The 25,244-nt window shown below is 45.4% G+C and overlaps 1 protein-coding gene across 2 annotated transcripts in view; it reads right to left on the bottom strand.

Moving 5' to 3' along the window:
• Positions 1 to 25,244, bottom strand: part of Tspan5 (tetraspanin 5) — a 163,081-nt gene that overhangs the window by 9,331 nt on the left and 128,506 nt on the right. For both annotated transcript variants that reach the window (XM_021157670.2, XM_085835487.1), the window contains exons 3-4: positions 4,430 to 4,576; positions 833 to 1,003 (exon numbers count right to left, since the gene is read on the bottom strand). In XM_021157670.2, the coding sequence (XP_021013329.1) occupies positions 833 to 1,003; positions 4,430 to 4,576 (318 nt within the window). The remainder of the gene's footprint in view (positions 1 to 832; positions 1,004 to 4,429; positions 4,577 to 25,244) is intronic.

Below are 25,244 nucleotides of genomic sequence, written 5' to 3' on the forward strand. Positions count from 1 at the left end.
CCAATCTTGTTCTAAATATTAAAGCCATGGATATCACGGAACCAAGGTCGCTTGGCTTACTCATTTTTTTCCAGGGCAGGTGTGTGAGGACCTGCTAATCTTTAGTCTGGTAACATCCAGGGCTTAAGATGAGACCACGTGTATCACTAGACTGTCCTAATAGCCATACGTACTAGATAGTAACTCAGTTTTATTCTCCTTTTACTCTTGGGAAAGAGTTCAAGTTTCTGTCAGTCCATGGTCAATGAGGCAGTGTCTCTTGGCTCCTCGAGCACTTTGAGTGACATGACAGCTGCCTGTTTACAGTATGGGAACAGTCAGTCACACAGTCACATTCAGACACCTGTGTGGCAGGCGGGGTCTGCTTCTCTTCCACTTGTTAGAAGGCAGCAGGCTTTACGAATCTCTGAACTTTTGATTGGGACTACATGCATGTGGTATCTGAGGAACTTTACAAACTTTACAAACAAATCCCCTGATAATTTTATTATTGAGAGTACGGGAAGGAGCAAGGAAAACTCCTTTAATTTATTTAATCACACAAAACTCTTTAAACATATATAAAAGCAATTTTCTTCGAAGGCTGACAACAGGACGGCGCGGTAATCGCCTTTTTGCTTAAGAGTTATACCTTCCTCTAATTTAACACAAGTTGGAACAAGTGAACTCGGAACGTGTCTCCTTGAGATGAAACAGGAGCGGTGGAACATGGAAAAGGAAACAAACCAACAAGCAAACAGCCAGAAACTGGGCAGAAAACTCAGTTGGCCGTCTCCAGCTGGCAAAGGCACACAAGGCATTATGGGAGAAGATGCTCCTGCTTGGAACTTACGTATTCCTGGGTGAAGTCTATGAGGTTCTGTAGATCAATGTCATCTCTGTAGGCTCTGATGTTGTTGTTAATAAAGAAATACAGCTGGTCTTTGATCCAGTCTTTGAAAACAAATGCCAACACCCCAGCAGTGAGTTCCAGGAAGAAAATAATCCCCAGGAACACAGAAAACTAAGACAAAAGAGACACACAACAGGGAACGGGTTACAAGGCCTTAGATCACAGGGAGTGAGAGGCTTTTCTCTGAAAGGGGCTGTAATTACATTCAGTTGCTACACATCTCCAAACTGGGGCCTTCTGATTCTTAAGGTTTGTTAATGGAATATTACACCCCAAGAAAGGACTTTTAAAAATTAAAGATCACTTCATAATCACATTTTAGAGTCTCTGGTGTTCCATTTGATAATTAACCAACAAAGCCCAAATCAAACATTGAGTAATAGGAATTTCTCATTAGATCCACATTAAGGCCTAATGAATTGCTCGTGATTAATGCACTGCCAGACGTGTGAACAATGTTCGGCCTGACCTCCAGGAAGCCTCTTTCCTAACTTGAAAGGTAGATTATTAAGGTTTTATAATCACCTGTCCCTTGCAACCGTGGCTTGACTCCACACACACTACACGCACACACTACATTATCGTGTTGATGTTGGAGTCACTGTTTTAACACCTCCCTCCACCGCCCAGCCCTGTGAAATAGATCCGCTCATCTTAAAGAGGTCAGAGGGGGAAGTGGGAGGGGCTGTGACTGAGGCAAGAAAACCGTTTCCAATCATGGAAATGAAACTCTGGGCTCTCTCTTTCCTCCTGCCTGGGAAACACCAAGACCAGGAAACACTTTAAATCACACCACAGTGCAATCAGAAGCGACTTCTGGCTAAGGCAGATAACAAGGTATAGGGCTTCAGAGCATGAGGCCCTGGGGTAGCTCAGAACCCTGGGGAAATTTCCCTTCCACCCAGACACTTCAAAGAGACTCATTTTAGTCATCCTGGCTGCCGGCTGCACCCACCACCATTTCCACATCTCCTTCCTCCCACATCTTTACCCTCTGCAAACTGTTTTGTGATCTTGAGGTGCAAAAATGGGGGGCCATGGTGGGTGGACAGTGGGGTGTGGCCATTCACATGGCACTGAGTGATGGATGCGTCTTTGTGGGGGAGTGAGGGGAGAGAGCCAGAAGGACCAAACCAGTGCCTGACAGTCTAGGATACTGATGCTGAGACACAAACTCCACTTCCAAGCTCCCCTAGGGCTCCTGTTTATCTTTCCTCAGTGAGGACATAAATTGTAAAGTTCTTGTTTACTGACTGTACCAATTATTTGCAGCTGTAAATAAAATGTTAAGTTCTTAATTATGAGCGATACCAATAATTTCAAATTATGTTTTTCTTAGAAAAGAAAGGAGCACACTAGCATTTGTGCCCCCTGCAGCCCCTTTACCTGTACTGGGTACCTCCCCAAACATGGACACGTACGGTCCTCACACCTCAGAAAGAATAGACCCTGGACAGGTGGGCATGCATGTACGTGAAACAGCTGGACAGTCACACAGAGACTGTAGATTTCTGCTCTCCCCTCCACGAAGGATAGAGACGATCACTTCCCAGGTGCCCTCGGAAATTCTCTCAAGTTACATGATACACATCTCAAATATTGAGTCCAAACTCAATATCAAATATTTGGCAGAGGCCTACATGCCAGGCTCTGTGAGCTAACACCCCCATTTCCAAAGGTACAGAAAGTGACCCAAAGCTTTGTTCGATGGTATCGGTCAGCTAGGAAATGCCACTTCTATTCCACAGTCCTGCCTCTCGGACTTCCCCCAGAAACTCTCCTTGTCTTAGGACAATCTGATCTTTGAGGGTTTTTTTGGAGGCACAGTGACATTGTTTCCTCCTTACCTCACAGCCCCCATTCAGAGAGACTTCTAGGCCAGGTTCTATTGTTAGTTCTAAATAAAGAAAGGCCATTTAAATAGTCTCTAAGATAGAAAGCTAAGAACATGATTCTTTTCAAATCTGAGACCTTAGGAAGGGCATTACTATAATAAGTAAAACCATGTTCAAGAAAGCCATATTAAAGGGACCTCGTATTTGGAAGCATGGAGGTTTCAAACTGTTAGGTCACGCGGCAGATAATGGGTCACAGCAAAGCTGAGTGAAACCAAGTCCCCACTTCGAGATGCCTCATAAGACTGGCAGGTCACAATCAAGGACAAATATCCTTCTGAGGGATTCCATCTGTCTTTGACTCAGCGAAGAGAGGGAAGGGAAGAAGGGACAGATCACACAAGCTTGTGTAGAAAGGGGCAAATCTGGAAGATCAAGGCAGCTCTACACATGGGAAACTAGCCACTCCCATGCAGAGGAAAAGGGTGCTATCTGAGAGCAATGACCCCACCCCAGTCTTCCATATAGGTGTGAGCCACATGAAAAGATTTAGGATTACAGTCTCCAAGGCTCTCAGGGAGCCAGAGCTGGGCCAATTGGAAATGGGTTACCCTAGAACGGGCATGGGAGTATCTTCTTAGAGATGCTCATGAAAAAAACGCCAGCGAACATTCTAGAAGACATGGTGGGGGTCAGAGAATCACACACCGTGTGGCTGCTCAGACTTGTTCTAGGATGGGCTCTGGTGCGAATGGCTCTAATAAGAGGCACAGTCAACAAAGTTGTTCTCTAGGAATTCCCCTGTCCTCCCCCATCATGGGACAGTGGGTCCTTCTGATCCTTTCTCTGTATTTGGAGAGGAGAGTGAATACTTTTCCTACAGAAATCATTAAAATGCCAGCCTCCACACACAAGGAGGCCAAACTCAGTTCATACCAAGTATCTGGCAGAAACGGACAGGTTCGGGGCCCCTGTGAGCTAAGTCCTCTCTTTCCCAAGATACAGAAAGCAACCCGAAGTTACATTTGATGACATCGGCCATCACGGAAGCTGTATTTGCATTTCACATTGACCATTCTTCTGATTTCAGAAACAGATATGTGGCCCATGCCGCTGTCCTGTTGGAAAGGAGCCCCAAGGGAAGGCTTTCATTGCCCATTCTCTAGGATGGGCTCTGAATATTTCATACCTCCTGCTAAAGTCCCCCCTCTACAAATACAGCTGGTGAAGCTAAGAAGGACTTTCACCTTTACTGTATCACCATGTTTATTCAAACTGTGCAGGCTGCACAGGCTATAGAAGCTGGCTAGTGCCTTGTTACCCTAGGTTTTCTATTTACAATATTCACCACCAACACACCAACACATGCACATTCAACATCCAACAAACTACTCCCCCCGCCCCCAACATCTCATTCCTTCCTAAAACTACTTTAGGGATTGAAGTCAAGTTGTGTTGCATATATGTACAAAGTCTCCATGCATGGCAAGACTAGGTGGTATGTATACTGCCTAGGAGGCATGTCTAGAGCAAGGGAAGAGCGGGCAGGACTGAGGAACGTTCTTGAAATGAAAGTGGACTAGGCTGTATGTTTTGCCCAGGTCTTTGGTACGCTCACTGTCCTGGCTGCAGCTAAGACTGTTGTCTTGGTGTAAAACAAGAGTCTGGATCTCAGGCTGAGAGCAGAGTCTGCAATACTTACAAACTTGAGAAGGAAGGTGTTTTCCCGAAGTGCTCCGATGCACCCTGCAAACCCCAGAATGAACATCACTCCTCCCACCACAAGGAAAAGCCACACTGGGTCAAAGCCACCAAGGTCGGTGATGGACGAGATGTTGGAGAGGACACCCTGGAGATGGAAAAAACAAAAAACAAAAATCAGGACACCAGGCCAAGCTGCCAGCAAGTGCCATTCTCTCCCACAGGAGTTATCTGGCCATCTTCAGCAGTCATCTACTGGCAATCTGGGATGACTGTAGTCAAGAGACAAGGTAAGTGAAGGGAAAGGGGGAAAAGCAACAGGAAAAGGGGAAGTAGGAAGAGAAAGGCTAGAGGACCAGGATGGAGTCAGGGACAGAGGGAGGGGGAGAAAGAAAGGGAAGGAGAGAGAAAGAGAGGGAGGGAGAGAGAGAGAAAGAAGAGGGAGAGAAGGAGGGAAAAAGAGCAGGAAGGAGGGAGGAAAGGAGGAAGGAAGGGAGGGAGGGAAATAGATTTTGCAGGATCAACCATGCTTGTATTTTTGGTAAAATGATAAACTGCCAACCAACACTAATAAAAACACCATTATCAGGCTCTGGGTGGAGCAAATATAGATGGTATCTTTGCTTCAGTGCCCTCAAATACATACTGTTTTGAGTAAAAAGTAGATGTCACAACAAATACACTACCTTGGACAGAAAGAAGTCATTTTAAGTCCTCCAGGACCACTGGCAAGCAAGCCCCTTGGCATGTTTCCAGAAATATGGTGGGGTGGGGGAGCGAGGAGCTTGTGAATGAACTTTGCAGGCTTGTCTGCAAGCACTCACAGGCCTCCCAAGGTAAAGTGCTCTCCTAGACTCCACACTTGAGCCTCATGGGCAGCCCCGTCAGGTTCAGGTCCCAAGGATCCCACAGGTCCGCTCACGTGCTCAGCGGTGGAGACATTCGCCACACTTCAGGGGCTGAGATTCAAAACAAGCAAGTTGCTCCCTTACTTTCAATTCCTTTATTCTTCTACTACATAAGGAATCCTACGTGATTTTATTTCTCCACAAGCAATACCCATTTAAGAGAACTCCTTTCTGAAGTGTGAGAACATGCCAAAGTCTGCCAGGAATTATGATACTGTTTCTCTAAAATGCAGAGGACACCCTTGGATTTGGTCTCTGGAGACCAGTGACAGTGTTCTGGGAACTGAGAACCTGAAACACCCAGAATCATCACTATTTGATTTTCTTATTACATTTTTTTTTTTGAAACCTCAAATCAAATCAGTTAATTGAAGTATGGTTTACCATCCAATCTAAAAAAGATAGTGAATGTCTTTTTACACAGCACTGCCACCGACCTGGAACAGGGCTGACACATCTGATTTTGGATGAGGAAAATCGAATTTGGAGCAGTTTGGTGACCGGCTGAAGGTCATGGGTTATTTTAGAACTGGAGCAGATGTCTATCTCAGCACTTCCTGATCAAGCAGGCCAGGCAGTTGCTGCTGTGTGCTTCCCAGGCAGTGCCAATCAAACCAAAGTGTAGGAGTTTTAACTTTCAATCCATTGGAAAGTTGTTGAAACATTTGGGGAACAGCATTTTAGAGCTTTTGAGTTGTTTCTTTTTAGGAGTGTCAACTTAAAACCAACAAAATGTGTTTGACAAAAAAAAAAAAAAAAGCTACAACACTAAAGTATAACATTTTAATTTAGTAGAAATGATGGCGGCCTTAAATAAAGAAATAAAGTCAGAGAGGAAGGCTGGGCAGTTTCAAAGCAGGGAGGAGGGGAGTGGGCCCCAAGATGTGCTGCACCCTGCAGGGCACTGCAGGCACAGACCCAGGGCTAGGTCCAGTTTTGTGTTTAAGCTTAGAACTTGGACATTTATTTACCCTGGTTGGAGAAACTGAACAGAAAACACAGAAACAACCAAACAAGTCTACACCTACATAAACGCTGCAGAGAAAAAAATGTTGCCAAAGAAATCAGATAGAATGTAGCCAGTGGTTATCAAGGCTCAGCTGGAAGGAGGGCAGCCCCTCGGCTTGCCACAGGTGTGAAGTCTTCACACCTTGTTCTGTCAGTGGCCAAGCAGACTTTGAGTGCACATGATGCAATTTGAAAAGTTCATTATTGGAGAAGTATTGATTTGCTTGGTATGAAAGACAAAGAGGTGGAGGGGAGAGGAAAACATGTTTCTTTTTCCTCACAATTTTTGTTTGTTTTGTTTCATTTTTCGAGACAGGGTTTCTCTGTATATCTCTGGCTGTCATGGAACTCACTTTGTAGACCAGGCTGGCTTCGAACTCAGAAATCTGCCTGCCTCTGCCTCCTGAGTGCTGGGATTAAAGGCGTGCGCCACCACGCCCGGCTCTTTCCTCACAATTTTTAATTACATATTTTAAATCGATGCATCAGAATTGCACGTGGTACTGTGGAGGTATAATGTCGAATTTCAGTCGGTGGCTACATGCAGTGTGTGGTGTTCAGATTGAAGTAATTAGCATAACATCAACATTGGCTATTTGTCATTCCTTTTCAGCTGTCTTAAATGTATTAAGTGTTTACAGTGTCTCTGTGTGTGCATATGTGCATTATGTATGTATATATGAGTAGTGGTGTGTGTGTGTGTGTGTGCGCGCGTGTGTGTGTACACCAGAGGTAAACCAGAGGGTGTTTGTTATTCTTCAGGCACCATCCTCTTCACTTAGTTTTTAATTTTATTTATCTTTTTGAGACAAGGTTACCTCCCTGGAGCTTGGGGCTGGATGATTCGCCTGGCATGTCTGGGCCAAAGGCCCCAGAGTTCTGTTTGTCTCCAACTCCCCAGCTCTGGATTACAAACAAAAGGCACATGTTTGGCTTCTTACATGAACGTCAAGGGTGGAATGCTGAGGTCCGCATGCTTGTCCACCAAGCATCTTACTCACTGAGCTATCTCCAGCCTTATTAGATTCTTAAATTGTATTTGGTTACATCAGGCAAGTATAACTACATAATGTACGTTGAGCTAGAATTCCACCTCTGACTCCCAATCCTGCTAACGTCCTCTTCCTGGCTCTCCCCCATCCCTCTAGTCCACTCAGTTTCCCTAAACAGTTTGACCTTCACTTTCACATCGTCTGTACACACATGATTTTATGTATATGCAATGTCTAATACCCATAAGAGAGAGAAAACATTGGAATTCGTCATTCTGAGGCTGAACTCATCTGCCTAACTGGATGATTGCCGTCACTCATTTCCTGCAAATGACAATTTCATCATTCTTCATGGACAAAAGCAATCCATTGTGTGTATGCACTGCATTCTCTTTATCCATTTCTATACTGGTGAACTTAGCTCCGTGCCTTGGTTATGGAGAACAGTGCTGTAGTGAGCACTGCCGTGCAAGTGTCCTTGTCCTGTGTGGATTGGACAGGTAGTCAGCTAAGGCATATGGCAGTCTCATTTTTCTGTCTTTTGAGGAAACTCCACACTGAGTCTCAGTGGCCTGATTAGTTCATATCCCACTAGCATGGCATATGATCTCTCCTTTGTTTCCATACAAACCACTGTCTGGTATTGTTGTCTCAATGACTGCTACTCTGTCTCTCATAGGATCTCAATTTAGCTTTTATTTACAGTTCTCTGATGGACAGTTGAACAATTTTTCATGTTTATTGGCCATCTGTATTTCCTCTTTTGGTAACTGTCTGTCCACCAGCCCATTTATTGTTTGGTTCACTTGGCATTAAAGATTTTTTTATTATTATAGATAAGTACACTGTTGTTGTCTTCAGACACACCAGAAGAGGGCATCAGATCCCATTACAGATGGTTGTGAGCCACCATGTGGTTGCTGGGATTTGAACTCAGGACCTTCGGAAGAACAGTCAGTGCTCTTACCTGCTGAGCCATTTTCCATTTCTTTGTATATTCTAGAGCTTAGTCCTCTGTGGGACGGCAAAGATTCTCTCCCATGTTGCCCTGTCTTCACTCTGCTGTTTCCTTGGCTTGTAGAAGTTTGGTCATTTCATGAAATCCCATCTGTCAATTGCTTTCTGAGTCCTTACTGAGTGTTGGCAGATGTCAATATCTTTTTTTAAAGATTTTTTTTTAACTTTACATGTGTGTATACGCACACCAGTATACAGGCACCTGACGAGGCCAGAAGAGGATTCAGAACCCTTGGAGCTGGAGTTCCATGTGAGCTGCCAGATGTGTGTGCTGGGAACCAAACTCCAGTCCTTTGGAAGAACAGCAAGCACTCTCAACCATTAAGCTGTCTCCTTCCACCCCATGCCAATGTCTGGAAATGTTTTCTTCCCCATTGGTTTCCGAGTTTTCAGGGCTTACGCTAAGGTCTTGGATCCATTTGGAATGGATTTTTTTGTGCACAGCAAGAGATAAGGATCTAGCTTCGATCTTCCACCATTTGTTGAAAAGAGACTTTTCTCCACTATATTGTACTAAAATCTTGTCAAAAATGTTGGCAGCTGTAACTGCTTGACTCTGCTCCCAGCTCCTCTATTCTGTTCAACTGATATAGGTGTCTGTTTCTGTGCAGTACCATGCTGTTTTGTTACTACCACCCTGTTGTCCCTAAAATAGGCTATGAATCAACTTGAAATTCTTTTTTCCTGAAGATTCTATTGTCTATCTGAGATCTTTTGTGCTTCCAGATGACTTTAATCTTTTTTCTTCTATTTCTGTGAAAAAATAGTGTTGGAATTTTGACAGGTACTGAACTGAATTCTGGCGATTGCCTCTGGTAGCGTATTCGCAATATTAATGTTTCCAATCCAAGAGCATGGGAGGTCTCTCCATCTTTCTTTGGTGTGTTAAAGTTCTCATGGTAGAGGTCTTTCACCGCTGTGGTTACGTTTATTCTTGGTACTTGTTTGGGTGGCTGGGAATGAGGCTATTTCTCTGTCTACCCTCTCAGTACGTTTGCCATGGTATAGAGGAAGGCAGTTGATGTTGTATGTGAATTTTGTATCCTTTTACTTTGATGGAAGTGTTCATCGGCTCTGAGTTTCCTGGTGGAGTTTTCAGAGCCTCTCATGTGTAGATCGGATCAGCTGTAAATAAGGAAACTGATTTCTTGTTTGTATTTCCTTATCTTAATGTATTTATTGCTCTAGCTAAGACTTTTAAGTACTATATTTAACTGAGTGAGAAATGTGTGTGTTGGGGGTCGGGGCGGGGATGGAGTCTGAGGAGATAGCTCAGTGAACAAGTGCTCATTCTGCAAGCTGAAGGGTCTGGAGCTCTCTGGCATGCACATAAAAGCGAGTTGTGTGACTCTAACTCTAAAATGGGAGTTGGGTGGTGGGAACAAGTAGATCTGGCTTGGTGGCCAGATTGACTACAAAGATAAGCGGCCCATTTTGTTGGGTACCCTCTCTCGAAATCTAAGGGAAAATTAAGCTCTGTTCTCTGCATACACATACTGCACACGTGTGTGCACACTCTGTTCTCTGCATACGTATAAGGCACACGTGTGTGTGTGCTCACGCACTCCCAAACCGCAGGGTGGAGAAGGCAGGCGCTCCTGGTTTGTTCCTGATTTCAGTGGAAACGATTCAGCTTTTTTTCCATTTAGGACAATGCTAGCTATAGGTTTCTCACATACAGCCTTCATTGTTGAGCTACGTTCCTTCTACTGAGTTCCTTACGGACTTTATTTGGATTTATTTTCATTATTTTAAATCATGTGTATGTGTGTGTGTACAAGTGCGTGCAGGTGTCCACAGAGGCCACTCATGTCAGATTGCTCCAGAACTGGAGTTAGAGGCAGCAAGGCCTGATATGGGTATTAGGAACTGACCTGTCTTCAGTGGTTGAGCCATCTTTCCGGACTCCTCGAGAGCTTTTATCATGAAGGGATGGGGGCTTTGCCAATCTGTATGTACTGTGATGATCACGTGATTTCCGCCCTTGAGGCCATGCCTGTGATGACTACATTTATTGATGTATGTATGGTGAACCACCGTTGCATCTCTCAAATGAAGCCAACGTTGATTACGGTGGATGGCGGCCGTTCGGATGTGTTCTTAAGTTTGGTTTGTAAGTACTTCGTTGAGAAAGTGTTCATTAGGGAGATTAGTCTATGGTCTTTCTTTCTTTCTTCCCTTCTCGCTCCCTTTCTTTCTCTTTTTGTTTCTGTACCTTTATGAGGTTTTGGTCCCCGAGTAATGGGACTTCATGAAATAACAGTATTCCCTCCTCTTCTATGTTATGGAATAATTTGGAATACTGTGCTCATTTAAAGGTTTGGTAGAACGGAACGATCTCATCTGGGCCTGGCCTTTATTTTACTTTATTCAGAGTTGTTTTCTATTATTCATTATTATTATTATTATTATAATTCAGTTGTTTATTATTATTGTCATTGTTCTTGTTTGAATATTTAAAAAATAGATCTAAGTTATTTATCTAAACTTAGTTTAGTTTTGGAAGGTCCTACGTGTCTAGAAATTCATTTCCAAAAGTTTTAGGGCTGGGTCCTATTGATTTTCCGACTTTCATTTGGTGTCTTTTACAATGCCTCCCTTTTTATCTCTAATTTTATTAATTTGCATGGACTTCCTTTTGGTTTGGCTAAGAGCATGTAAATCTTATTTATTTTTTCCAAAGCTCTGTTTCACTGATTCTTTGTCATCTGAGTGTTTCATGACATTCATTTCTGCCCTGATCCTGAGTCTTTGTTCCCATCTATTGGTTTTATGTTTGGCTTGTTCTTGTTTTCCAAGGCCCTGACACGTATCACTAGCTGGTTTCTTCTTTAAAAATAACTTTTAAGTGTTTCTGATGTGTATGGGTGTTCTGTTTGAATGCTTGTCTGTGCCCTACATTTGTGCCACAGAGGCCAGAAGACGTGTCAGATCTCTCTAGACATGGAGTTACAGTTGCAGTGTACAGTTGCAGTCCGCCATGAGCGCGCTGGAAATCAAAACCCTGGTCCCTGGAAGAGCAGCCAGAGCTCTTCTCTTAGCTGCTGAGCGATCTCTTCAACCCTGAGCTCTAATTTCTAAGTGTACACACTTGTAGCTATGAACTAACCGCTTAGAACTGCTTTCATCCAGGAATGTGTCCTGTGTCCTCAGCTCTACACTCTGCAGTTCCTCTTGCTGTTCATCTCAAGGTTCACTCCACTGTCATCAGACAGTATACAATGGTTCCTTGAGCTTCGGAAAGAATGTGTACTCTACAGGGTTTAGGTGAACCATTCCACAGATGTCACTTAGGTCCATCTGACCTGTGTCATTTAACTTAGATGTTTCTAGGTTTTGTTGGACTGCCTATTGGCGAGAGTAGGGTGCTGACATTACTATTACTGGGTTGGAGTTAATCTGCCTCTTTGAATCCAACAGTGTTTATTTTATAAAATTAGATACACACATGTCTGGTATACACATGTTTCAAATTGTGATTTTCTTTTAATCAGTACTAAGTAACGTTTTTTTAAATCTCTTCCATCTAAGTGGTTTAAAGTCTATCTTGTCAGATATTTCTGATATACCCTGATTTCTTTCCAGTTCCACAGGGCTGAAAAACCTTTCATCTTCAGGTTTTTGTCTCTGATGATAAAGTGTGTTTCTTGGGACAACAAACAGATGCGCGCACATGCGAGCGAGAGTGTGTGTGTGTGTGTCTGTGTGAAATGTGTGTATGAGTCTGCAACTGTGTTTGTGGACTAGAGTGTTGAACTTCAATCACGATCCATCTTTGGTGAACTGCCTCTCAGTGAACTGGCTCATACATTCAGCTAGACTGGCTGGCCAACAAGCCCTAAGGTTATGTCATCTCTGCCTCCCTAGTATTAAGTACAGGCGTGTGCTGCTACATCCAGTTTTTCTATGTGACTTCTGGAACCATGAGGTGCTGGTTTAGCAAGGCCCTGAGTTTGCAGTCTCTACTGCCTACTTCCAAGCAGAGATCTCACACCTGGCTTGACAGGTATATAATTGCTGTCTTTTTAAGCTTTCTTTTATGATGTACACAAGTGTTTTGGCTGCATTTATGGGTAGCACATGCATGCCTAATGCCCATGGAGGTCAGAAGACAGTGTCAGAGCCCTGGAACTGGAGTCACAAGTGGTAGTGAGCTGCCGTGTTGGTGCTAGGAACTAAACACAGGAACTCTGGAAGAGCAACAAGTGCTCTCAACCACTGGGCCATCTCTCCAGCACTTACCATGAAACACACACACACACACACACACACACACACACAATGCTTTCCTTAGTAGTATAATGTGAGGGGACTGAAGAGATGGCTCAGTGGTTAGCACTTGCTGTTCTTGTAGAGAACCCAGCACCTATATAGTGCTCACAATCACCCATAATTCTACTTCCGGGAATCCAATGTCCTCTTTTGACTTCTGAGGACACCATGCATCATGCATGTGGCAAACAGACATACATGCATGTAACTCGCTCATACATTTAAAATAAATAAATTCTTTTTTGTTTGAACTAAACTGTGAACAATCTCTGTTACTGCACTCTAGCAAGGAATCCCAAATGGGTGGGAAGTTAGTTCTTAATGACCCACAGACTCTTTCCAACTTAGTATTCTTCTAGGATATCATTAATCTGTTTTTTTTTTAAAATGGGCTTTTTATCTGTGACTCATATTCATGTGTGAGCAAAGCTCAGACCGTTTTCAAACACTTCCGTGATCCATGGGCGAGCATAAAAAACTTAGTAGATAACAGGACAATTATCTAGGTGGCTCTGCCAAAGCCAACAAACATGCTACAAATGAAATACCAAGATAAAATTCTTCCCTGAATGGAAAAAAAAAAAAATAGAGATCGCAATTGGTGCGCTAGCAGACTCTTCCTGTTCCTCTGTCCTCTCTGGCTTCACTTTGAGGATAACTTGGCTTCTCAGAGCAGCTCATTTGAATACTCTCCCTAGCCTGCAGGGACACTTTTAATTGAGGGACTTTCAACTGTTTCCATGGAAACCGATGATAATTTGAGAGCCTAGTTTCCTTATCTAATTCTAAATTCCAGGAAAAGACAGTGCTGGAGACAGGTACCACCAAGTGCCAGGGGCTCTGTGCATGCAACACAGGGAGGACCCCTGAGGACTTTACTTTTGATGGGTTCAGAGCACACCCAAGTTGTCATCAGTTGTAAATTAATTCAGACTTCTTTTTTCCCCAGAGTGGGGGAAAAGAAAACCTTATACCATAGAAATAGATGAGCTTATGTACACTGCCATTGTGGTGGTACATGTCTATAGTCCCAGCATTCAGGGTGAAAGCAAGACATCTCAAGTTGGAGACCAGCCTAGGCTAGAGACATTGAAACTAGCCTGGGGCTACACACACACACAGCGAGAGCGAGAGCGAGAGCGAGAGCGAGAGCGAGAGCGAGAGCGAGAGAGAGAGAGAGAGAGAGAGAGAGAGGGACAGAGGGACAGAGAGAGAGAGAGAGAGAGAGAGAGAGACAGAGGGACAGAGAGAGAGAGAGAGACAATGAGGAGCATTCCCAAAATATAAACAGCAAATAAATATTACATTACCTAATAAGTTGGATCTGTGTGTGTGTGTGTGTGTGTGTGTTGAAATGAATAAATCCATATAGCACTCATTACCCCACAGTTATACTTTTTGCTGGGGAGAATATAGCACACCCACGCTCGGTACACTTCAAGCATACAGTATATTCAGTATGCTCTCTGTCACCTGGAATGAGGTTAGAATCTCGATGCAGAGGGAAAGCAGGCTGATGCTCCCATCTGTCAGTACTCCTTCAGAGAGCTGGTCTATTTCTGATTACACAGGACTTCAAAACAAACCGCATACATTCCTCATTTTTTAGATTACAAAAGTGATGGGAGCCAAGGCGTCATTTTTCTGGTGTCATAAGCGTGAGGCGCTCTCCCTGGACTTTTAATTCTGTGGAGCCGAATATGACAAATTAGGAAGAAGTGCTAGTCCATGCCTGCTGAATAATAATGATAATGCAAGCTAAAAAAAAAAAAAACCCCACAACTCTAAGGTCACAGGTAAGTCAACCAAGTGTGGAGAAGGTGCTTAGATCTGCAGTGAATCCTGAGGAGCCTGTGATGAGAAAACAGCAGCCACCTGGTTACCAGAAACCTGTGGAGCCCACCCTCTTCTGTGGGGACTCCTCCTCTTCATCCTCTTCATCCCTGTCAGTGCTCCCCAGCTTCTCCAGAGCCCCTCCCCACCCCAGAGAGCAGGAAGTCTCAAGCCTCCCGTTGGGATGCAGACATTTATGACAGGCTCTTCTCTCTGGGGACCAGAACTAGGAAAGTGCACACCGAGAGCCACAGAGCCATGAGCAACCATGTGTCGGGCTAATTTTTACCACATGGAGAAATACAAAGGTGGTGCTTAAGAAAAACACCACATGGGGGCTGGAGAGATGGCTCAGAGGTTAAGAGCACTGACTGCTCTTCCAGAGGTCCTGAGTTCAAATCCCAGCAACCACATGGTGGTTCACAAACATCTATCTGTAATGGGATCCGATGTTCTCTTCTGGTGTGTCTGTAGACAGTTACAGTGTACTCATATACATAAAATAAATAAATCTTAAAAAAGAAAAAGAAAAACAACATAAGAGCAGAGGGGATTCCAGCTATTTTCTGGGTATACAAGCTGGTGGCCCCAGCCCTTTGCGATGGAGGTGCAAGGAGTGGAAGTTCAAGGTCATCCTTAGCCATATAGTGAATTCAAGGCCAGGCCATACAGGAAACTCGAAACAAAATATCAAGGGGGAAAGAAAACTAACAAGGACTAAAAGAGAAAGTTCTACTTGAGTTTTTAATCTGGACCCAAAGAGTCTTGCTTTGATGCTCCTGAAGATTTTAAGGGAGCATGCACTGTCTAAAACTAAAGCTCACACTTTATGCTGGAAAGAGGGAAGGGTTGTTTAGGGACATCAGAGAAGAAGAGAGAAAGAAGTACTACGTCTCAACTGATGGCTTCTCCGGGCTCTGGTGACTCATGTCAGCAGCAATTAAGGCTGGTCCTGTCTCATTCATGAGAACTGGCTTTCAACTCAGCATTATCAAAGAGATGAGCAGTCTGGATGGAACCTGGGGACCCTGGTAGCTACATCACTGGCCAGCAATACTACCACGGCTTACGTCTTTATTCTGCATGTAAAGTTGACTATTTAGCTTTGGAGTTTAAACACTAGCTTTTAAATCTTGAAACTTGTTTTTTTAAAAACGAGCACAAACCACCCTCTCGAGACTGTCTCTCCATAGCCAGAGCTGACATTACAAGCACACACATGGCTTAGCACTGGAATGTGACAAGTTTTTATCCTTTTCCTACCTGTATGCTTCAGGCATGGAGGGGGTAGTGAGGCCAAAGATGTTGACCTTGGCAGAAGTCAGAAGATACCACCCTGAGATGCTGAGCCTAGGTGGAGGGAGAGTGGACTGACTGATCACCTGTGCTTAGCGATGTTAAGCCTGACAAGGAAGGAGAGTCTGACGCCCCTTGAGGGGGAAGCAGATGCAGAAAGAGAAGGGATGAGAATAAGGGAAAATAATGGTGGTCAGTGTGTGTGTGTGGTGTGTTTGTGTGCGTGTGATTAAGAATATTAAGATTATAATAATAGGAGCTGATGTAAATTAGCACACATTCCTAAACTTGCCTCATATTCATGCTGCAATCCAGCTCAGATTACAGCTGTCCCAGCAAGTAAGAGAGGAAAGCCGAATCACTCATAACATAAAGCGCTAGTCTAAACATGAGATACAGCTCAGTCCATTACAAACGTGAAAGCAACAAGTGTTTTCAACAAATCGCCATTCTAGAAACTGGACAACCAGCTTTTGTTGTCTTTTTTTTTTTCTTCAGAGCTATGTATACGTATGTATGTATGTGTGCCAACCTGATGTGTGGGAAGTACGTAGAAGCCAGGTGTTGACACTAGACTTTTTCTTGTCAACTGCTTCTCCATTATTTTTGTTGTTGTTGTTGTTTTTGAGACAGAGTCCTTTCCTGAACCTGGAGTTTACCATTTTGGCTATACTGTCTAGTGAGATCCTGGCATCTTGTCTCTGACCTCCCAGTGCCAGACTTAAAAGTGTGTGCCATCTTGTCCTGATCTTAACGGACGCTGGGGATCTGGATTTAGGTCCTTGCGTGTGCAGAGTAACCACTTTGCCCTCTGACCCACCTCCCTCCCCAGACACGGCAGTTCTGTTTTTAATTCTTCATTTGAAACAATCTCCGTATGTAGTTCAGCTTGGCCTCAAAGTCAATGTGCAATCCAGGCAGGGATTGAACTCAGTGTGATCCTCCTGCTGTAGCCTCTTAGATGTTTGGATTATCTGCATATACTATTTCACATGGCTCCTAGCTTTGTGGATTAATTCATTTTTTTGAGGGACCCCCCTATTCCTTTCTTCATAACGGCTCTTCTAATTTATATTTTTACCAACACTGTGCAAGGGTTCCCTTTCCACACCCTCATTAGCACTTGTTATTATCTTTCATCTGACAAAATTGTTTTGCATCTCAGTTTCTCTGCTTAGTGCCTATGTGATCGTAGGCAAGCTGCCTCACCTGCCTAAGCCTCAATTTACACATCTGTGAAATTATAGCATATGCCATAAGGTGATTATGAGAACGAGATAGATCAAGTAAATGCAAACACTCAGCGCGAAGTACCTGGCACAGAAAAGAATCCAGTGACAGCTTAGCTCTATCATCCACATCTCTATCACGTTAGGACAAGGGGACGCCACCACATCCACGGGTGCATCTGAGAGGGAAGGATGCTCTGGCTGGGTTTGTGTGTCAACTTGACACCAGCTGGAGTGAGGATAGAGGAAGGAGCCCAGTTAGCCAGCTGAGGAAATGACTCCAGGAGATCCAGCCGTAAGGCATTTTCTCCTTTAGTGATCAATGGGGGAGTTGGCATCCCCTGGGCTAGCGGTCCTGGGTTCTGTAAGAAAGCAGGGTGAGCAAGCCACAGCAAGGAAGCAAGGAAGCAGGAAGCCAGTAAGCGGCGCACCTCCATGGCCTCTGCATCGGCTCCTGCTTCCAAGATCCTGCTTCCGTTTCTGCCCTGACTTCCTTTGGTGATAAGTAGCAATGTGGAAGTGGAAGCTGAATAAACCCTTTCCCGCCCAACTTGCTTTTTGGTCATGGTATTTTGTCTCAGCAAAAGAAGCCCTAAGACGCTCGCTCTCACTCGCACGTATACATGTACGCACGCACGCACACGCTACCGGACAGGAATCTCTTGCTCCAAGTACTTCCCCTGCCTGGTGCCTAAGGAAATCTGAGGCCACTCTGTTGATTTCACAAAATGAGGCACCAGTATCTGGAGCTCGCTAATTGGATCTTTGCGGGACAGGGTAGGGGGTAAAAATAATAGAAACTTGTACAGAGGAGGGCAGAGGGGAAAACCAGGAGCGAGCAAAAGCAGGACTAGGTAAAAGTCTCTACGGGTACCCAGAAGCGGCACAGCGGGAGGAAGAAGACGGAGAAGTCACAGCCTCAAGGGGACCCTGCCCAAGCAGCAGCTGGATCCTTCTGCAGCCAGGGAGCTGACGGCACATGGTGGCTGTTGGACTCAGAACTCTGCAGTGACCTTCTTATGGTTGCTCAACTCCAGTCTGTCCGCATAAACTCCGGTAAGAGGGTGGAAACATCCGCCAACCTTCGTCCCCACCGCATCACCAGCACCTCATCCGCCCAGCTATCTCTGCTGCTGAAGCAGCATCGCCTTCACGGTTCCCGCAAGAGAGGAGTCTGTTCTGGGTAACAATTTCTTCTTCAAAGAAGTTGCTTTTTGCGAGCGCCAGAAACAAAAAAGGCAAACAAAGCTGCGGTGTGTTCCAAGCCAATACACTTCAGGAGTGTCTGTGGTTTTCCTCAGCGCCAGCACAGAGCAGCCTCTGTGTGCCACCTGGCAGGCTGCAGTTTCTTCTGTCAACCCACACAGAGAAGAACTGCAAAAAAAATAGCAGGAACGCACCCCGGGGTCTGGGGCTCTCCTGCCTTTTCATAAACAAGCTGATTCCTTCCAACGGCTGGACAAGAAACAGAGAGGCAGGCATATGAAACGTGTACAAACTCAGACCAGTTGAATTCCGCTGAGATATTTCTGACACTGGGTCCTGATTCACCTATGCCCCACACACTAGGCCTTACCGGAATGGTGGGCCTGAAAACCTCCCCAGGATACGAGGGAAAGAGCCATTTCCATTGCTGACAATGGTGGCTGCGACATTTCAAAGAACATGCAGCTACCCATAGAGGGGGTGGTCCTGGAGAATTGGAAATGTGTTTCTGAAGGATTTCCGCAGAAGGAACAGGCAGGGGACTATGGAAACACATCAAAGACCCTCCAAGAATGTGCCATGGCAAAGTCATTTTGTAAAAACCCAAGTCTCCATCTACCAGATGGATGGACTGCTGCAGAGGCCAGAGGGGGTAGGGGATGAACAGTGCCAGGAGAGCGTGTCAGGAGATATGATGGGGTGAGAGCAGCTTAGCTCACACCTAGTAGAAAAGCTCACAAGCAGGAAAGCCAAGTGCTTCAAAGGCACAAGATCCCTTCCATTTTACCTTGTCAAGCAAGTTCATCAGAGTGACTCGAGGAATCCTTTCTTGCAAAATTAAAAAAAAAAAATCGTCATGAGGTATCTTTGAAGAGATGAAGAGGGTTACGATCATCCTTTAAGCCTATTCAGAATCTAGCAGTCAAGCAGCTGTTGGGAGAACAGCTGGGCCAAGTTCCACAGGCTGGCATTGCTCACAGGTAGGGAAGACACAGTCCCCCGCCCACATGAGTGAGTGACTGTCCCACAGACACAGCTCCACACAGAAGTGTCCCCACATGCTAAGGTCTCTGTGTTCCTTGCCGCTTGCCGGATTCTTTCATGTATCTATTTAGAAGGCAGAAAATATACTTAGGAACATTCTAGTCTTAAACAGAATGTTTAAACAGAAATAGCAATAGAAGCTCTGTTTAGGACGGAACACCTCGCAGCCCATTAGTATGTTGAAACATAATCACCACCGATTGTTGAAGATGATATCTTGAAGGATATTAGGTTCGGAGAAGGTCATGAGACTAGAACCCCAATGCCCTGACAGGGGTCCTTGTAAGAAGAGGAAGAGAGCAGAGCCTGCCCTCTCTCATCCTGCCCTGTGCAGATGCAGTGAGGATTCACCCATCTGCAGACTAAGAAGACAGACAGTCTTCTCTTAGAATGGAACCGGCCAGCGCCTTCATGTAGACGGCCATCCTTCTCAGGGCTGTGAGGGACCAAGGGCTATCATTCGTCATTTAGTCCACAGTGTGGTATCTTGTCTTAGTCTGCAGTCTGAAGTTGAGATGCCAAGGACTCCATCAGTCTCAGCCATTTAGAGTAAGATCCAGTGACAGCCTACAGCCTGTCCACGGGGAGAGGCTATGGGCAGCTATCCAAGAGTGCTGCCATGTACTCGGAGATGGAAGGCCATGTCAGCAGACTGGAGACGCAGAAACAACTTGGTCAACAGGGTCTCTGGATGTGACAAATGACGAAGACAGAACAGGGTGTCTGGGTGGGACTGGACCTGCCCTGCAGATGCTCAGGAGAGGAGAGGCCAGGCACTTCTGTACCAGGAAGCCCCATGCAGGCAGTGGCACCACGGACGCAGCTGGTGGGCCGGTTGTGGAGAAGGCCCAGTCCTGAGAGCCACCCTGCTGAGACCTGCATTACTTTACCCTCATGACCTATAACCTGGGTACTCCAGGTGGGGAAACAGACAGAAAGTGAGAGAGGTCAACCTGCCAAATCACTGAAGGGAGAAACCTCCCTTCCCCTGTAGGGATGTCTATCTAGGTCATATGGTCACTGAACTGTAAGTCCTGTCCCCTTGGTACTCCTTACTGAAAAACAAGCACAGCCCCAGAAATTGTCTGCCTAGTAGCAGAGGCTGCATTAGAGAAGGCAGGGGAGACTGGAAATCCAAAAGGCACAGGCAGGATCAAGGAAGGGCTCTTTCCAATTCTGGGAAGTGGAGTCCTCTCATCCCCTGTTAACAGCCATAAAACTCTCCCTTTCAACAGTTAGGGAGGCCACTCCCCCCACCCTTGCCCTGCCTGCCGGGAACTAAGTAATAATGAGCAGAAAAGCAGACAAAAGCAGTCGAGGGAAAACACCTAATTCTCTAACAAAACAAGGTAATCATACGGAGTCCCGTTCTTAACAAGAGAGGCCATTTCCCAGAACTTCCAAGCCTGCTATTTCAAAGGCTGTGTCACTCACACCAGATATCAGAAACAAACCAGGTGTAATTTACCTCCTTTTATGTAGTAAGAAATGCGAAAGTAGTCCATTCGCGAGAGATCTTAGGGAACGACTGACTTCTGCTGCTCGATGAGAGAGGCCATGGAATAGCCAGGGCTTAAAATAATGTTCATCTCCTCACTGATGAATGGTTCCAAGATCATATTTCTTATCACTGCATTTAATACTGGGTCTTGCTATGTGGCCTCAGATGACCTCAAATTTATAACCATCTTTCTTACACTACCCTGCCAGGTGCTGGAATTACAGGCATCCACCACCCTGTGGATGCCCTGTGTAAACAACATGTTTTCTTTCTTGTGTCCCCATTTTCCACTTTTTCTTTCTTTGAGATGGGATTTCACGCAGCCTCAACTACAAAGCCAAGAACTGCCTTTAACTCATGGCCCTCCCGAATCCACCTCCAGAGTGATAGGAATAGAGGTGTAGATTACCATATCAAGATTATGTACCAGAGATGGCCCCCAGGGCCTTGAGAACCCCTAGGAACCACTATGCCAACCGAGCTACATCTCCAGCCCCTGGAGAGCATTTCTTGATCATCACACTAACACGTGCCATTCAGGGACAGGAGAGAGGCCTTGGCAGTAAAGAGCACAGACTGTTCTGCAGAGGACCTGGGTACAGTTCTCGGCACCCACGTCAAGCAGCTAATCCATACTCTAGTTCTAGGGCATCCGAGGGCCTCTTCTGGCCTCTGCAGATACCTGCAGTGGTGGTCTCAGGGCAGAGGTGAGGTGGAATTGGCAAGGCTGTGAGGGAAGAAAAGCAGCAGAGTATGAGCTCCTAGGATCGGGTGAGCAGAAGAGAGAGTGAGGCACCGCAACCCGGAGCGAGGATGGGTTTCTGAGAGCCCCATGGATGAAAAACCACACTGGGTTTATGCATGAGAATGAACTATGTGGGGACACCCAGCAAGGGCTCAGTAAGGAAACAGAAGGTCCAACTAAGCTCCCGGGCTGGCAAAGACATGGAGGGATGACAAAGGGAAGGAGGCTGCCTATGATGGCGAGGATGCCTGACCCAGGGTACACATCAACTGAACGAGTGTCTGTCGATCTCAAAGGAGAATTCTAACAATGGTGTGACTTTGAGCTGCGTCCTTCACCCAATCAACACTCCTCCAGTGGCCTTCATTAGTGACAGCCACTGGAACAATCGAGGCCTGTGCAGCCAGTGTTCACAGGACCACCCCGGCCCTTTTCAAGTTACAGCTTCATATTCACAGAGGGAGAAGGAAGGCTGAAGGAGGAAGGCTTGAGTGAGGAGGAGGAAGTGATGGGCACTGACCAGGTGTGCGGCCAAAGCCACACTGAGCGGAAGGGTGTCCCTCTAGAGGAGCGGTTTGGGCTCTAGAAGTAGAAAAGGTGGATGTGATAGTAGGCATGCCTAGAATTGTCCACTGAGCCCCAAACCCAGAGAGATGTGTAGGTTACATGGTAAGACAGCTGGGGCTGATAACAAGCTGGAACTATCAGCAAGCTGTGGACTCAGGGATGGACAGTGGATCTCAAACTCCATGGATACCCAAAAAGGGAAAAGGAACATAGTACATATTTCCTTTTTAATATATATGTATATATATATAATATAGTTGTATTAAATATATTATTATATAAAATTAATACTAAATATATAGATATTTTAAAATGTTAAAGGCTTATTTATTTATATTTTATGCCTGTGCATGTATGTACATATTGACCATGTATATCAAGTGATATACATCAGTGATAAGAAATATGTACATACATGATCTCCTGGAACTGTAGTTACAGAAAGACGTGAACTTCCTTGTAGGTGCTGAAAAAATGAACCCAGGCCTTCTGCAAGAACAGCAAGTGCTGTTAACTGCTAAGCCATCTCTCCAGCCCCTAGGCATACTTTGTATGGCTCCTCAATTGTCCCCTCAGTGGTGGAAAGGGTAGGCTATAGGGAGGCCAGGGGTGCATGACCAAGAGGATGGTGGTGGGATCCCAGCCCATAGCATGTGAGGACCACCCAGAGAAAGGATGCTATCGAGATTTGGGCTGTAAAGCGTGGCAGAGGCAAATTCCTCAAAACCCGGTGGAAAAGGTTTTAGTACTTTTATTTATTTGTAAATGTCAAAAAGCAAATAAATGGTAACAAGGGCCCACGTTCGTTCGTTAACATAAACACTCTCACACTAACCTTTCCAGTTTGGCAAGCGTATCCTTAGCTCCGATTGGCAGCGCGCAGGTAAGGCGCAACTCATGTTCCTTACTTTGGAGCCTCTGGAGCTGAGCTGAGTCCTGTAGGCTTTGCTCTCTAAGCAGCGGATGAACATGTCTGCGTGGGGTCCACCAGATTTATTTCTCGACTGGAAGTTTCTCCACTGGGCACTCAGGAGGTGTGTGATTTTGCCATGCCAGACCAGAGTTTTTAAGCTAAATTCAGCCAATTACAACTAGGTTGTTCCACACATTATTCTATGGGCTTCTTTATCATCTGCACACACACATGTGCTCTCTATGGCCTGGTTGTCATAGTTATCTAGGGCCATGGGCAGGTCCACGGCGTTGCCCACCGGGGACTAGGGAGTTGGGCGTGAGGTATTCTTTATCCATCGTGTCCTCCATAGTAATAATGAAGGCTTGGTTTTCATTACTATCTGTAGCCGCGGGAACACAGCCATGGTGGCCCCCGGCCTGGCAATTTCCACAGCTTTGGGAAAAATGCCCTCTGAGGCTATGTGTTCCTTACAGATGCTCTGCCTGCATACTCCAAAGGAAGCAGAGCTCTATCCTAAAAATCCCCAAGAGCTTAGAGGAGAGATCCAACACAGAGTATAAATCCATAGTGATTTGAATAGTAAGAGTATCCCAAATACAGAAACGGGGAGCGTAGGGCACTGTGGGAACTCTGAAGTGCACAACCACCCGAACCAGCACCGACTGCAGCATTCTCGTATGCATGGCTCTTATCTCTCCAATGCACAACCACTCCGACCCCCACTGAATGCAGTTATTCTCATATGCACGTCTTTTGTGAGTATACACACACCCTTCCTGCATCTGAGAACTCAAACTCTTTGCTTCAAATTCCTAGATTCAGCATCAGGGTCCGTCACAGGCTATGTGTTCAATAATGTTATCAGAAGTAATGAGTTCACTACGGCTACACATTGCCAAGGGTGTTGGAGACCTGATTCATGCTATGTAACTGCTACGTTTCCCTCTAAGCAACAGATCTTGTGATCTCAGAAAACAAAATGCAGACCAGCTTCCCCTGGAGAGGCAGCCATTCTTTGTATCTTCAAGGGCAACTGGAATTTACAAAAAAAAATTATTATTTCTAGCACTCACCTGCTATATTAACCCGGACTGAGAGATACTAACTTTGAAGGGTAGTTACTTTAGCCTCCACTGCTTCTGTGCTCCACGTAAGTGTGCTTCAAGTTTTTCACATTAAGGAAATCTGATCCCCACCGTGGATTTAACATCACTCCAGCTTTGACTCAGTTCAAAGTCCTTGCCTCCTCCTTTAAACTAAACGTCACAGCCTTGTCTGGGGTTTACTGACTAAAACTGATGTTAACCCAGCAGATTCAGCCACTTTCCACCCTCCACCTGACTAGGGTTCACTCAGAACCAGAGATCTGGCCTGGTGAAGACTCCAAGGTCTCAGACAAGGGGCGTCTGCGGTTAGGCAGGCGGAGTCGGCAAGGTCCTTGACATCCTCCTCCTGGAATGTCCTCAACCTGTTCCTGCAGATCTCTCTTACTCCATAAAGTCGAATGGCACTTCCTCAGGAAGGTTCTCAGCTCCAAAAGGGACATCTCAGGGCTAGGGCTCAGTAACAGAGCATTTGCCTAGCAGCCACAGGCCCTGGGTTCAGTCCTCACTAAAACAATCAAACTGTAGAATGCTAGACACTGGTCTCCTGCCACTCTCTAAATAGCCGGTACTCAATGCTTCTTGCTGCTGTTTGGATGCAGTTCCTGGCCAGTGATCTCCTTCCAGCAAGTGTCTCTCCTAGAATGTAAGCCGGCTGAGGTAGGGACTCTGCAGCACTCCTTGCCTATAGCAAGGCCAGAGGTCCATACCCATGAGCGGTGGGCCACGGGCTGGGCTACTGTATGGCTGGATACTTTTAGCCCCTCCTCCTCTTGCTCATCAAGTTCTGCTGAATGACTTGGGCCATGTAACTTCAGTTCTCAAGAAAAACATCCCACTTACTGGCAGGGGCCCTGACAAAGGACTGAGATGTCATCCTTTTCTGACATGGTGGCAGCCCGTGTATTTGGGAGCTGCTGCCAATGTTGAAATTTTTTTTAAATTTCATCAGAAAAGACATGTGAGGAGACCAATGAAATAGAAACATAACTCTATTTCATAAAGAGGAAAAAAATCTTCAAAATGACCAACTCCCTGTTTATTACAAGAATAGACAACTAGTTCATTTAATGCCCTCTGGTATCTCTGTCAAAACTGCCAGAAATGGACTCTTAATAAAGGAGTTGCAAGAAGCCGTGTTATCTGGCATTTAGCCAGACAGAGAGCTCTAAAAGGGGA

The sequence above is a fragment of the Mus caroli genome, unplaced genomic scaffold, assembly GCF_978045245.1.
Source record: "Mus caroli unplaced genomic scaffold, Mus_caroli_1 scaffold_3, whole genome shotgun sequence".
Lineage (NCBI taxonomy): Eukaryota > Metazoa > Chordata > Mammalia > Rodentia > Muridae > Mus > Mus caroli.